This window comes from Miscanthus floridulus, chromosome 18, assembly GCF_019320115.1.
Source record: "Miscanthus floridulus cultivar M001 chromosome 18, ASM1932011v1, whole genome shotgun sequence".
Classification (NCBI taxonomy): Eukaryota; Viridiplantae; Streptophyta; class Magnoliopsida; order Poales; family Poaceae; genus Miscanthus; species Miscanthus floridulus.
This window is the reverse complement of record NC_089597.1, coordinates 131,671,291-131,686,346: the sequence shown is the minus strand read 5'-3', so window position 1 is coordinate 131,686,346 and position 15,056 is coordinate 131,671,291. Positions and strand designations below refer to the sequence as shown.

Here is a 15,056-nt window from a genome sequence, read left to right as displayed (position 1 = left end):
GCAGATGTTGCTGAGTGTGTGTTGGACCGCCCCCTCTTGCGGATACTTTGCCGCTGTAAGGAAAATGGACCCTACGCACATTTACTTTGAATTTTGGTGTTTGATGACCAACACAACCAAATTGGACTAATAAATTTGCAAGTGATTGTTTTGTAGTTCAATAGGATGTAAGACGTGACTTGGGCAAAGGCGATGTAATGATCTGATGATCAACACCTCAAGCAAGACCTTAGGAGCACAAGAGAAGACCCAAGATATCAAGCAAAGTCCAAGCATGAAGATAGGAACCAAGCCGTACGCAAGATCACGAAGAAACGAGCTCATAGAAGTGACTAGATGCCGGAAGAATGTGACCGGACGCTCCGATCAGTGGCTCGGCAACAGCAGGAGTCAGCAGCAGCAACCGGACGCTGAACAAGTGAATCGACCGGACACACCGATGGCACTATTCGTCAGCCCGACAACACAATCAGCAAGTGACCGGACGCTGGCGGCAAACCGACCAGACGCAGGACAGCAGCGTCCGATCGAGTACAGAGAGGTCCTAGAGCGGCGAACTTGCGACCGGACGCGTCCGGTGGCAAGTGACCGGACGCTGGTAGCGTCCGATTAGTTGTTCGCGGCTCCAACGGTCGGGACGATCGGACGCGTCCGATCAGGACGACTCCAGCGTCTGGTCAGTAGCAGAAAAGCAAGATTTCGTCCCCAACGGCTATTTTCTCAATAGGGCTTATAAATAGATCCCTCAACCGGCCAAATGAGTTAAGTGGAGCTGAGAAAACATATCAAGGGTGTTGATACACCATTTTAGTGATCTCCACTTGCATAGTGCTTAGTGTTTTATTAGGTGATTAGCGTAGGTGTTTTACGAAGTGCTTAGGTTAATTAGACCACCGCTTATGCGCTTGCTCTAGGTTTAAGCCTAATGTTTAGTGAGGTTTGTATACCTCTTACTACTTGGTGCTTGCGCACACCATTGTTGTACATTAGAGGGGCTTGTAGTCTTGCGAGATCACACTAACCGCGTTTGTGGTGTGGCCGCCACCGTGTACTAGAGGGAACAAGGCCCGCACGTTTCGGTCAGAAGCTTGATAGTAAAGACGGCGGGGAGCATCTGGGAAAGGCTTGTCGGAAGACACGTCGGAGACCCACTTGCGCGTGGGGAAGGCCCGAGGCTATCCACGGAGTTACCTGACCAGGAGCTTGGCCCTTGCGAGGGATTCCTTGCGAGGGGCTCCAACGAGGACTAGGGGGAAGCTTGCGCGCTTCTCGATACATCGGTAAAAATACCGAAGTCGTCAATACGAGTTTGCATATCTCTACCTTGCTCTTTAGCTTCCGCATTTACATTGATTACATTACTCCTTTTGTGGTAGAGATAGCAATACACTAGCAAAACTGTAGTTGCACATTTAGATAGTTTATCTATTGCATAGGTTTTGCTAGGGTTAGAAAAGGAGGCCATAATTTAGAGTTAGAATTTTAAGTTGCCTAATTCATCCCCCTCTTAGGCGTCACGGTCCCCTTCAGCCGCGTTGTCTTAGGCGGATGCTTTGCCGCCATACTCTCATCTCTTCTCGGTGGATGCTTTACCATCGCGGCTTCATCTCCTACGTTGGCAGCCTTTATGGCAGAAGCGCCTAATCTAATGCCTCTCAGAAGTACTTATCTTTCATTAGACGTTAAGTACTCAAGAAAGGACACTAAATTATACAGTTCCGTCGAGCACAGGGAGAACTCGAAAATTCACATTTTTCACCAGGAACATAAATGAGAGAGTAAAGCTTACAACATTCTTAAGCCATTTCTTACATCACTTTATTACAGTAACCGAATATTACCTCAATTGGTTATAACAGTGGAATATAACAATGTTATCAGAGTTACAGAGGAAGCAAAGATTAATTTAATGACATGGTTGAGCATTAACATAGTGGATATTTTTATACAAGAGATGCTAGCAGATTTTACATCTTTTTTTATAAAAACATTTAGTGAGGATTATAAATAAACACTACGGTCGTAGCGTGAAAGAAATCCTCTCTGAGCCCACCAGGAGGTTTCCACATACAAGGGTCAGATCTAAGCATCCTTTGATCATCTGCAACAGGGGAAATAAAAACCTGAGTACTCGATTATACTCAGCAAGACTTACCCGACAAGAGAAAAATAAAAGACTCTAAGGATATGAAAGGCTTATTTGGCTTGTGGGTTATTGCCTCTGCGGAAGCATTACTAAACGTGCGTCCTTATATTAAATTTTATTAGCAGTCATCATTAGTTCATTAACTATACATTCTATGTAAGCTCCTAGGCTACTTTCAAGCAGGTGGTGAGCAATTAGAACTATTTTACCATCTTTAATATTTTAGTTCTTACTACGGTGCTAGACCATAGTCAAGTCGTACCGTCTCACAGAAACGGCGATTCGAGAATCAATGTATCCCAGCTGGATACCTCGAAACACATGCCCCGTTTGTACCCCAGGCACAAATAAGACCAACCCATTCCACTCCTATCGAGGGGTCCAGGTCCACATCCAAACTTGGACTCCAAGCTTCCACACTTAAGACCTGATCTCAACATGGTGCTTAGACCTCCACCTTTCCCTGCCTTCAATCAGTCGGTCCGAAAAGTGCCGAAACCCACGATAAGAGCGTAGCGAGCCTTCCCACTCCTATAAACAAGTATGTGCTCAGGATAATAAGTCTATGACCTGACTACCATCCACAGCAACGGACGGTCCTCAATCGACACAGGCGAAACAAATGCAATCCGAGCCTCGCTCGATTGCCTAACAAAGTCCAAATCTAAAGCACAGTCCCACCCGGTCTTCAATTATCCTCCATATATATTCCATGTGATAGTAATATAATAACAACAATAATATCTTTTATATCTCTCGCGAGTGATAAGTAATCACTTGACTTCTACCGGATCCTATAGTATAGCAATCTACACGATCCTGACATACTAATATGACTCATAGGATAAGGATATATATATATATATATATATATATATATATGCAAGTTGATTTTATTCAACTCATTAAAACTTAATGCACATGCATAATATAAAGTGTAGAATATTAGAGGTTATGCATCGGGGCTTGCCTGGGTAAGATATAACTAAAAGTTAGCATTCCATCATGGCGACACAATCATCAGGCACCATCTTTTCCGCTACTTCGGTCAACTCCATGATCCATCATTGTTCCTATTATGATGTACGTGGATGCAACGCAGAGACATAAATAATCAACGGCAACTGCAACTCTAAAATACGATTACGCTCCATAAGCCAACGATCTAGCTTTAATGACTAACGTACTAGCCTACGTATCACATTGTGAAGTAAGGCTTTGTCTCTAGAAAAATATTTTAGTCCTACAATTCCTAGGTGTTTTGGCTTCTTATTGATTAAATTTATATATTCGAACAAGAGCTCATTTAGCTACCCTAGAAAACTAATTATTATAGAGCTACAAAAATTACAGTGAGCACCTAATAATGTTAGAAATTTACTGTAAAAGTTTTAGAGCCAACACTATCACCAATTTATCACAATAATTCCTACAAATTTATATCTTATAATATTAAGCATCTTAAATTAATTAGAAAACTCCTAAAAATATTATAAAACTATATGAACAAAATATACTAACAGATAGATCATGATTTTAGGAACCTAACAAAATTGATTTCATATTTTTTTGTTAACTACACAATTTTATATTGAATTTATAAGTTTACCTTAGAAACTAAATTAGAAAATGCTTTAGAAAACAAAAAGGACTGGCGGCAAGCATTCGGCCTAGCAGACCCGGTGGCCCAGCGTGGGACGCGGCCCACACGTGAGATGGCCCACGACGGGTAGCCCGCGTTGGCACTTTAGCAAATGAGCCATCGTATTTTTCCCGAACCACGACTAGATCCTAATACTATTTCTTCCTTTCTCTGACGAATTCACTTAACCCCCTAGATTTTTCCAAATTTCTCCGCACGCACCCCTGGCCATCCTATGCATGGCGGCGCGGCGAGCGGTGGCACTAGGCATCCACGCCGGCCACCAGAGGCCTGCGCGGACCCATTCAGCGAGTCGGTCGCCATCTACGACTAAACACGCAAGGATGGACGGCGGTTGGGAGCTTAATGGTGCACTATCGAAGCCTAGCCTTGACGACGGGTAGAACCGTGCGGCGACGCAAGTGTTTCGGTGGCCTAAGGCACTATCGAGGTGGTAGAGATAGCAGGTAAGCACCAGTAGCTCATCGGGATTCGCGCTGCGGTGGCGGTTGAGGCAAAGGAGTGCCAAGGTGGCCCGACCACGTGCGCGCAGTGATATCGGCGGCGCTCCAAGGTTGACACCGACGCGTCAGGTCCTCACTCGCGTCGTTCTTGGTCGAACGAAGATGAGCAACAACACGAGGGGACCAAGGTGAGCTCATAGGAACAACTAGTTGAACCCCTACCGAGGGGTAGGGCCTTACCCCCAAGTCATGCTCTGTTTCGGAGGCATGATGACCGGCGGCCGCGGAAACACTAAATTCGTCCATGCCGAGGCACGGCAAAGCCTCGATAGGGGTCACCTGGCTAGTCGACTCCGTGGTCCACTTGCTGGTGCAAGGAATTGAACGGCGAAGCTCCGAGCTAAGCAAATCAAGAGGCAGAGCGCGCGATGCTCCCGCTGTGGTCATGTCGTGGAGAGGCACATGAGTGAGCACGAGTGGATTAAGACGACGGCTTCGACCGATAGCTGTAGTATGACCACGTGCACACAGGTGATGAGATCGGGGAGGGCTGGCGCGACGCACTTGAATTGGAGTGGCCGGACCCGAGTTGGTCGCACCAGCGTCGGCTAGCGGGGCGGGACAGGGCAACGTCTCATCACCATGGTGACCGGGGTCGTCGACCTAGACGCGGCGGCAATGCCACATGCCCAGAGGTTCGACGTGGTAGGTAGGACAAAGGGTGGGGCGAGCGCCATGACCCCGCGCATGGCTCGGTGGCTGAACGTTGGCGCACGCAGGCCGCGGCAGTGGGACCAAACGACCGTCAGCTGGGTCGGGCCAAGCAAGGCCTGGGCGCAGCGTGGCATTGGCCTAGCGCACGCATGGGCCGGCGGCCGTGGCTTGGTTGCAACGTGATCCCGACGCCAACCGCGCTGTGCCCGCGGTGACCGCGAACACAGTCCGAACGGCTGCCCTAGGTGACATGCATGTGTTTTAAAGCGTAGCAAAAGTTACTAATGATCACAGTTGAGGTTCAACTAACTTCCCAATCGTAAAGTCCACATCGCCAACGACCTAGCAACGCCATCGCCATGACCAGAGGGCAACCAGGGAAGGAGATAGATGGATGCCAGTATGAGCTCGTCGCGTTGATCGCCAGTTCATGAACAGAGCGCCCACAACATGATTTCACGCGTTTTAACGACGTTAGAGCAATTTTAAAGGAGGCAACGCGACGTACAACACAACTTCGACCTACACCATGCTCAAGTGCTTACTTAGAAGCAACTAACAGTACAAAAACATGAAACTAGTGTTTAAACATTTTAGTTAAAATTTAAATGCCAAAATGACATTGTCTACTACCCTTCCATACTTAGAAAAGCTAAGGATTTCAGTTCGAACTAACAGGCATTAACACTTTTGTTATAATTTTTAAAAGGCCTAAACCATATTAACAGCTACCGACAAATATTTCATGCAATAGTCCATACCTTATACTAACCCATAGGAGCAAAATATTTAAGCACCATTTAATTATTTTGCTCAATATAATTCGTCAAAAATGGTATTTTAAACAATAGTTCAAGTGTCTGCTGACTTAACGAAAAGAGCTTATCTTACGTCAAATTTGATTTTTGAGCTCCCAAGAGCACTAGTTAACACTATTTATTTTGATTTTTTTTCCAACCACAAAAGTGAGTCACATAGAATTTGTTTATCATTTCACATGTGTTATAATTTTTTTAAAACCCGAAAACTTACTTGGCTAATCCCTTTCGTGCCTAAATCTCGGTGCTAAGCAAGCTCATAACACCAGGGGTGTTACAACCTTGCGTTGATGTATTTTTCCTTGCAGTTAGATTTGTGGTGGAGGGTCTCTCCTTGTCGCCTTTCTTGCTGTTCTATTGTCGTTCGGTTTCCTTACCACTTTTTCTGTGGGTTTCCTTATCACTTTTTCTGTGGTTCTGTAACCTAGGTTCTGTAACCTACACTGTGGGATCTCTCGGGATCCGGTACGTGGTCGCGAAAAAAAAAACCGTGGAGATGGAAACAAAACAACTCTCCCTCGGAATCGTCACCGATGGCTGCTGCGTAGCGTAGATCTCCTCTCCCAAACCTTTTTAAAGTCAAACAACTCATCAGCCTCAGCTAGCTCCATAAACTCCTACTTAAAAGAACATGTGAATCTAGAGGGCAAAATTAAAGGTGCTCCATCTGAAACACTATTTTTTCTGACCTACCGTACTCCTGGATGGAGGTGATGGATACATATACACACATATAGGTAGCTAGCTGATCGACGGCAACCAAAGCGATCAGGACGTACGGAGTACGCGCGACATATATCCGAGCTGAATAGCTACCTGATCAGATCTGATCGACCTGACACCTGACTACCGAGGTTTCACTAGTCACTTCATCGCCCAAGCCACACGATGTGCGTTTCCAACCAACTCGTTCTGTACTGTGATCCTCTTTTTGCTTCTCTGAGCGTACTCTTTGGCTTCTTGGACAGCGAAGCTATGCTCTGAGGTATCCTTCCCGGTGCTCTGCATGCATTGCTGAAACTGCTCTGGAGCAGTCCGAGGCCCTTTTGGCACGGCTCATCTAAAACGGTTTCATCAGTGAAGCTAAAGCCGGTGAAGCCAGAAAAACTGGTTTTTTCCGGCTTCTAGTTCATTTTAACCCCGGCTTACAAAACGGCTTCACGCTACAATGCCTCAATTTGCGCAAAATAGATAAAGTCGAAGCCGGCATAAGCCGTGCCAAAGAGGCCCTGAATGTCTGATCGACTCGGCGGCAACCATCGGTCCCCGATCGACACCAGACTGTACGCAAAAATCACTAATCCATTACGATCTCTAGCAATAATCCCAACATCACCTCCACCATCCTGGCGGTGGGGTATGGTGGACCTGCCTCAGCGTGGCCCTTTCCAGAACGCCGTTCTGGTAGCCAGGCCTCGTGGTTGCGATCAGCATTTTCCTTTACCCTTACCATCGTTTCCTACTCCCTGTTGTCGGATTTCATTCAGAGATAACCAAATTTGATCTTTTCTGACAGGGCGACGACGGACTGATGGATTAAGGATGAATATCGTTGACACAGGCATCCCGACCTGACCTGTCTATAAAAATCTGACTTAACTTGACTCGATCCGAACAATGCATCAGATGGGCTCAAAATTTTCAACCTAACCCAAAAAAAAACCGACCTATACGAAAAATAACTTTTAAAAAAGAGAGAAATAAAATAACCTGGCCTGGTCCATCACATCGGTCAGGTGGGCGTGAACTAAAATTTTTGGCCCGATAATTTTTCCTGGTCTGATATTAATAAACAGGTGTTGCTAAAAAAAATCATCAGGTCCGAATGTCCAATATTCCATCAGGTTTAAGTGTCTAACTAACTGAGGTACCAGTGACCTCAAAAGGGTAAGCATGCAAGCGACTTAAAGTTCAGTATACTTCAATAATGCTTGCAGCTACATACAGATTGATTGGTAGGACCTCGGCGGCCTGGGCCTGCCGGACCTGAGGGTGCTCAGCTTTGCTCTGCGGCTTCGCTGGGAGTGGCTGCGTCGATCCCAGCCGGACGCGGTTTGGTCGCTGTTGCCGTCGAAGCCGGAACGCAAGGTCGACCATATGTTCCGGGCCTCGGTGTCCGTCTAGGTCGGCGACGGCGCCTCGGCCCGTTTCTGGACGGACTCTTGGCTGCCGAACGGGCCTATCTGCCGCTCGGCCCCAAACCTTTTCAGGGCAGTAGCATGCCGCCGTCGCAACCGCACCGTCAAGGACGCCCTCGACGGCCGGCAATGGACCAGGGACATCACTGGCGCGCCCACCGCTGCGGTACTCTGCGAGTATATCCATCTTTGGGACACCCTGGAGACGTTCCAGCTATCACCGCACACCTCCGACCGCTTCATCTGGAAGTGGACTGCCAGCGGCACCTACACCGCGTCGTCGGCGTACAGGGCGTTTTTCATCGGTATGACTTCTCTGCTAGGCGCCAAGTTCGTTTGGAGGGCGGCCATGCCGCCAAAGGTCAAGTTCTTTTTCTGGCTCGCTCTGCATGGCCGCCTCTGGACAGCGGACCGTCGCAAACGACATGGACTGCAGCCGGAAGCTACGTGCGCGCTCTGTGATCAAGATGGCGAGACGACCGACCACCTGCTGGCCTCTTGCCCGTTCACGCGCGAGGTCTGGGCACGCCTGCTCGCCTCGGCGGGGCACCAGCACCTTGCACCGGGCAACGACTCCACACTCGCCGACTGGTGGCTGCTGACACGCGACGAAGTCCCGGGAACCTTCAGACGGGCCTTCGGCTCACTCGTCCTCCTAGTCGCCTGGATCATCTGGAAAGAACGGAACAACAGGACCTTTAGCAACGTTGCCATGACGACGACACAGGTGCTCGCCGTGGTCACCGAAGAGCTGGACGCCTACATCGGCGCCGGGTACAGGTGTCTGGCGTCGTTCTTCATGGCTGGCGGTTACAGCGCGCACCCACCTCCTTCGGTCGCAACATTTGTTTAAACGTGGCAGGGCTTCTTCACCGGCTTCAGAAGCCGTTTGGAGCCGTTTTCTACCAAACGGAGTAAAGTAAAATAGCTTCACTTGTGAAGCCCCTAAAAACATGCTCTCACAGTGATTTAGGGTGAGATGGAGCAAAAAAAAAAAAAGTGGCTTCTCCCGGCTCTTCCTCCAGACCCCTAAAAACATGCTCTCACAGGGAAGCCATTTTGCCAAACGGTTTACCAAAACCGCTTCAGCTCCACCGGTAGAACTGTTCGTGGAGCTGAAGCAAAAAAAAAACGAGGCTAGTACAACGGTTTAACACCGCCGTTAAAACCGGCGATCCTTGTTAGTGTGCGTGGTTTATATATCATGGCAACTCGCCGTGGTGTGCAACCATGGTGTAACGAAAACTCTTTCTTCTCTTAATGAAGCACGTGCAGCGCACGCTTTCGAAAAAAAAAAAGTAGTAGCTGGGCGATCGATCCATGGTCGACACATATGTTTAAGAGGAGCAAGAAGAGGTCGTCGCCATGGCAACCACATCGCTGTGCTTGTTGGTTAATTGTTACTTAGCTTACTTGTAGGTAAGTACTCTTGGTTGACCAATGGGAGCAACAATAATAAGCCGGCCCGGCCGGCCGGATTAGCAACAGTTGAGACTTGAGATCGATGGGAGAAGAAATAATGAAACGATCGATGAACAACTAACGCGCTCATCACGCAGATTAAGCACGCTACACAGAGTGCCACGTACAGTGGTGGTCCACGCGTCCATTAATTGGGCCCCGTACGTACGTACACATCCAGAACATGACATGCGTATTTTTTTTTGTCACATGGACCATGCCACTCACAGAGGTTTATAGTGCCAGCAAGTCGTGATCCGAGGCGTGCAGCATTGACTTTGCTAGGCCCAGTTTACACACTGTGTGTGCAGTACAGTGCAGGGAGAGAGATTTTTTGAGTGCCTCTCAAGGGGAAATTTCCGCGACTAGCGAGTCGCTCGTCCCAGCGCCGCCGCCGCCATCGCCTCCGCATCCACCACCGTTGGTCTCTCTCCTTTCTCCCTCCGATATCTCGTCGGAGGTCAAAGGGAGTGGGGATCCATCGTTTTTTATAAGTTTTCTAGTAGATCGAGTCATCTAGGGTTATAGTCTCTTCATGCCAAGTTTCTTGGTACTGGGAATTTATCTTCTCCTCCTCCTCTCTGGCGACGGCGAGGGGCAGTGTGGATTCGTTTTCTCCATGGCGGCTCTGTTGAAGATGAGGGCGACATCAGCGTCAGCAACTTTATCGGCTCGACGACATGGAGACTTGGCTTTCCGGATGGCGACATCAAGGCGGAGATGATGTCACCGTCATGGAATAATTTTCTCCGGTCTCTTCTCTGTTTTATTGTGGTTAGATCTGACCACAACGAATGACTAGAGAGAATAAGTTTCAGATCAGTCTTTCTTATTCTTTGGCGGTAGAAAGAAGAAGGAAGACACAAGAAAGAAGATGTTTCTCCACTTCGCCTGCAAGAATGTTGGCTGTCGTTCGTTGGGCATATGTTCTCAGGGCTTTTACCAAGTGTTTGACTGTGCGGTCGTCTATCTGAATCATCATACAGGTTTAGAGTTGAGATTTTGGGTTATGCAAAGCGTGGGTACAATTTAGATGATCTGGATAACTAGTGTATTCCAGTGTGCTTGTAACGTGATGATGTACTCAGCTCTGATCTAATATAATTCTTCTTTCGTCTAAAAAAAATTTATCTATGGCATTGGCATGCATGTAGATGGGATTATATCCTGTAACGGGATTTTACTCATTTTTTGTAAATGTTAGAAATATTTTTTATTATGATGTTGTAGCCTTCTATCAATGGTATACTCTCTTTGTCCTGTCCTAAAATATAAATGATTCAGTTTATCCTTAGTCAAACTATAGTAGTAACTTTGACTAAGTTTATTAAAAAATATAGAGAACTTCGAATTAGCTTAATTAAACACATTATAAAATATATATCTATAATATACCTCTTTGAAGTTATAGATGTTGATATTCTTCTTTATAAATTTGGTCAAATTTAGCGTAGTTTGACTTAGGACAAACTTGGGCCCCTTATAGCTTCGTTCGGCTAGCTGGCTGGGCTGAGCCTGGCTAGCCAGCTCACTCACAGAAATACTGTTTACGTCCAGATAGAACAGTATTTTTCTCTCACAACCATCAGCCGGAACAGTATTTTGGCTTATTTTTCAGTCCCGCCGAACAGGCCCTATATTTCAGGAAGGAGGAAGTAACTTTTGCACAATAATAGCAACTAATGTAGGGCATATTATTATAGATGCAAATGCTTGCATACTTGTACCCATACTTACTTTTATGAATGAACGTATGCAAGTTCTAACTCATAAATTTGTTCGCAAAAAAAAAAAGTTCTAACTCATAAACATTTGTGAGAGACTTTGCTGGTAGGTTTGAGATTGAAAAATTACCGGTATATGGTCACGATAGCTAAACTCACTTTTAACCCTCGAAGAATAAGGAAGAAGTTTATTTTTTACAATCAAGTTATTGTTTTGAGTCTGATTGTGGCCGTCAAGGTCCAATGACAATCAAACTACTTTGGCCATTTAACTACTAAACTAGACAACTTTAGCCCTCAACTAGTTTTAAAATTGGTTTTGCCTACATATGTATTTTCAAAAAAATATAAAAATATGTTTACATCTCTAAAACATATAACTAATTTAGTTTCAATAAAATACAAATGTTGTACCATTTTTCTACAAACAATATCTATTGGTGGTTAATTTAGAGTTATTTGGACATACTTGTTCCTGTTGGTAGTGTTTTATTGCTCATAATCTTGATCATTATTTATTTAATATAATATTAGTGTACATATTTACTTAGACTCCAATTTGACTCAGCAAGTTCCACATCAAGGAAGCTAATTGGGCGACCGTATGTAGGAGGTTGCTTAGCCTCTAGCATATTCTTGAGTGAATGCTAAGATTCCATAAGTGGCCTATCATGTTTGTGTTGGGAGTCGTGATCCCTTGTCTCATGCCAAAATGTCTTAACACTAGTCAAAATTGTACTCAGGAGATAGATCAAGGATCAATACTACATCTATATAGTAAAAATTACAATAATCCAACTACACAAAGATGTACATGGCTCTTATAGTCTTATATATGCCTCCTATGCATGTGAATAGAACTAATATTCAGCCTGTTCGCTTGCTCGTAAACGATCGTAAATTTCCAGCCAGAAACAGTGTTTTTCTCTCACACCAAACCAGCCAGCAGTAAATAATCCACGATACGATACGGCCTCCCGAACAGGCTGATTATTGCCAAGTGGAGGCTATCATTTGTTTCACCTAAATGGATACCCAATTGGACTTTAGAAACTCATCGCAACTTTTACAAAAATGTTGGAAGGAACAACAACAATAACCATCAACCACTTGCATTGCAAAAAGTACAAATATCTTGCAGGCATATGCATGTAATAAAGTAAGCAAAGCTATCAAGTAAAGTTGGGCAAAATCTATCTGGTTGATTCTATGTAGGTCTTATTTATGGCTAATTACTCAGAGTCTGTTTGGACCGACTAAGACTAATTGTTTGTCATAGCTAAAAAATAGTTGATTATTAACCGTTGTATATTTGTATTCCTCGTAAAAATTTACATACATCTCTAGCAATGAACTATTAGTTTGGCTTTTGTTAGCTAGTTGTGTTTGATCGTTAGCCTTTCTGTTTGAATGGAGTAGAGCTAATTTTTGGCTTCGATATGTTAGACCGTGAGCTCAAAATATCAAATAGACCTTAATCTAGCTTTTGAGAGAGGAGCCATGCAGTAAGCCGTGAATTGAATCCAAAGAAGCACAAAACCAGGTGGCCAACTTGGCTTGGCCCTTATCTCCTCCCCTCTCTTTCCCAAACAAGATCTCGCCTCTCCCTGTCATGGCGGATAATTTAATTTAACCTCACTACCCCTCGTGCTCTGTTTTATTATTGCTTCCTCCTCGCTGTACCCATCCCGCCATGTCCTCTCCCCTGTCTCTCTCCAGCCTCCTTTTTTCAACCTTTGACGCTGTAGCTTGAGAGCAAGCTTAGTGCCTACCAGATTCTCCTCCTCCTTAGCGGCTGAGCGCTAGCTGGTCTCCGATAGGCTAGCCATGCAGGTGCGCTGCGACGTCTGCGGCGCCGCGCCTGCCGCCGTGCTCTGCTGCGCCGACGAGGCCGCGCTCTGCTCCGCCTGCGACCGCCGCGTCCACCGCGCCAACAAGCTCGCCCACAAGCACCGCCGCATACCGCTCCTCCAACCCGCCTCCGGCAACGACGACTCTGACGCTGCCGCAAACGCCGCCGCGCCGCTCTGCGACGTCTGCAAGGTCCGGTGCATGCTTCGGTCGGAGACGGAGAGGATCGGATTCGGAGCTGCTGCTGCTGCTGACATGGTTGGTGCGCCTTGCAGGAGCGGAGGGGCCTCGTGTTCTGCGTGGAAGACCGCGCCATCCTGTGCCCCGACTGCGACGACCCCATCCACAGCGCCAACGACCTCACCGCCAAGCACACCCGCTTCCTCCTCGTCGGGGCCAAGCTCTCCGCCGCGCTCGTCGACCAGGTGCCCCCCTCCCCTGACGACGACGACTGCGGCCGCGGCAACGGCGCCGCCTGCGAGCCCGACGCTGTGCCCGTCCTCGGCGCGCAGGGCTCCTGCGCGGCCAAGGCCTCGGCTCTTGAGTCCGGCGGCGTAGGCGGCGGCAGCAGCATCTCCGACTACCTCACCAACATCTGCCCCGGCTGGCGCGTCGACGACCTCCTCTTCGACGACCCCGCGTTCTCAGCGGCATCGGTACGTGCCCAGCCATCGTCGCCGCGCTCTGTTCTATTCTATCCGCAGCCGGATGACGCTAGCTAACAGATCGACCTCGCGGTGGTTCGTTCTTGGAAGCAGAAGGCCGGCTACAGCGACGACGACCACGAGCAGGTGCCGTCCCTGGACGCCGACCTCTTCGACGTGGTGTCCGGCGGACGGCCGGGGAAGCGCGGAGGCGCGTGGTCCGGCGGCGGACCGCTGTGCTTCGACAAGGTGCCGGCCTCCGTCGTGGTCCTTCCGACGGCGGCCAAGCAGCAGCAGGGGTGCGTGAGGGAGAGGAGCTGGAACTCCGACAGCGACAGCGACGTGTTCGCGGTGCCGGAGTTCCCGCAGCCGCCGCCGCCCAAGAAGGCGCGGCCGGCACCGGCGCCGACTTTCTGGTGCTTCTGAGCTGTACTGTATCAGTCGTGACCTCTGTGACCAGTGTGTGTATGAGCGAGCTTGTTGGTGCTGGCTTTTTACCCTGTACTGTTGTTACTGCATATATATACTTACCACTACTGGCTAGCAGTGCTCAATCCCAGTTAATTGAGTTTGCTGCAGTTTATATTACGGTTTGATCATGAGGTAATATTGTTGTTACCGTATTGTAAACTTTTGTTGTGTCATGTATGTGTGCCACCTCCTTGATTTTGAGGTAGCAAAAAGATTTGAATTACCAATCTCAAGTTGACTTTGATGTGAACCTCGTCAACAATTGTGCATGCCTTACGCCCTGTTTGTTTGGGCTTGTTTGGCTTATAAGCTATATTTTTTCAGTCAACGAATAGTATTTTTCTTTCAAACCAAATTAGTCAACAGTACTTTTAGTCATGACTTATCAGCCAAACAAGTCCAAACGAACATGGCGGTAGATCGATCGCTGCATGAGCTAATTTTTTAGCAGTAATATGATAGCTGCAACTGCATTACCTGATCCTGATTGACATGAGAATACTGCTCCCTCCCATACTAATACTATCCTGGTAGAACCGTAGAATAGAAATAGAAAACCAAATCGTATACATTTGCCAGCACACCCAGGTAGCTGGATTGCGAGATTCTTTTCTTGTTGGTTGAACACAAATCAGGGGCAGTTTGAGACTAATTAGGGCCCGTTCAGTTACAGTACAATCAGCCCAGGAATTACTCTAACTGAAGAATCTTATACAAATTTGGCCTGGAATTTTTGCAGGTGGCCATTCCATGCGAAATGTACGAGGCCTTAAGGAGTTTGGATATGTCCTCCCCTTTTTCGAAGTGTCTTGTCTCAAAACCTGTTTGCACCTGTATTTGACCTTTCACCAATTTACTTATTATTATTATTACTTTCCGAACACAATGCAAATGGCTGGTCTTGGGGAAAAAATCTCACATGCTTCTGTATACGTGAAACTGATATATCTAGTCTTGGCAGAGCAAAGTCAGACATGCTAACT

At 47.0% G+C, this 15,056-nt stretch overlaps 2 protein-coding genes across 3 annotated transcripts; both read left to right on the top strand.

The window, feature by feature from the left end:
* Window positions 1–4,894: 4,894 nt before the first annotated feature.
* LOC136524698 (uncharacterized) lies at window positions 4,895–8,775 on the top strand. The gene is made up of 3 exons (XM_066517964.1): window positions 4,895–4,957; window positions 7,744–7,836; window positions 7,909–8,775. The coding sequence occupies exons 1-3, from the start codon at window positions 4,895–4,897 to the stop codon at window positions 8,773–8,775; spliced, it is 1,023 nt and encodes a 340-aa protein (XP_066374061.1).
* A 3,945-nt stretch (window positions 8,776–12,720) lies between these two features.
* LOC136521683 (B-box zinc finger protein 20-like) lies at window positions 12,721–14,315 on the top strand. 2 transcript variants are annotated; one of them, XM_066515440.1, is made up of 3 exons: window positions 12,721–13,150; window positions 13,234–13,614; window positions 13,684–14,315. In XM_066515440.1, exons 1-3 carry the CDS (start codon window positions 12,935–12,937, stop codon window positions 14,026–14,028), a joined length of 942 nt encoding a protein of 313 aa, XP_066371537.1. In that variant the 5' UTR covers window positions 12,721–12,934; the 3' UTR covers window positions 14,029–14,315. The 2 variants fall into 2 exon arrangements, with proteins under 2 accessions (XP_066371537.1, XP_066371538.1); XM_066515441.1 differs by having other exon boundaries at window positions 12,728–13,150; window positions 13,717–14,315.
* Window positions 14,316–15,056: the final 741 nt, after the last annotated feature.

Bases quoted from the DNA above. Each gene is read 5' to 3' on its own strand.
- LOC136524698 (XM_066517964.1), top strand. From the start codon at position 4,895: ATGGTGACCGGGGTCGTCGACCTAGACGCGGCGGCAATGCCACATGCC. The intron at 4,958-7,743 runs GTAGGTAGGACA...ATTGATTGGTAG, and splicing joins ATGCCCAGAGGTTCGACGTG to GACCTCGGCGGCCTGGGCCT. The intron at 7,837-7,908 runs GTTTGGTCGCTG...GTGTCCGTCTAG, and splicing joins GTCGATCCCAGCCGGACGCG to GTCGGCGACGGCGCCTCGGC.
- LOC136521683 (XM_066515440.1), top strand. From the start codon at position 12,935: ATGCAGGTGCGCTGCGACGTCTGCGGCGCCGCGCCTGCCGCCGTGCTC. The intron at 13,151-13,233 runs GTCCGGTGCATG...TGCGCCTTGCAG, and splicing joins CGCTCTGCGACGTCTGCAAG to GAGCGGAGGGGCCTCGTGTT. The intron at 13,615-13,683 runs GTACGTGCCCAG...GCTAGCTAACAG, and splicing joins CCGCGTTCTCAGCGGCATCG to ATCGACCTCGCGGTGGTTCG.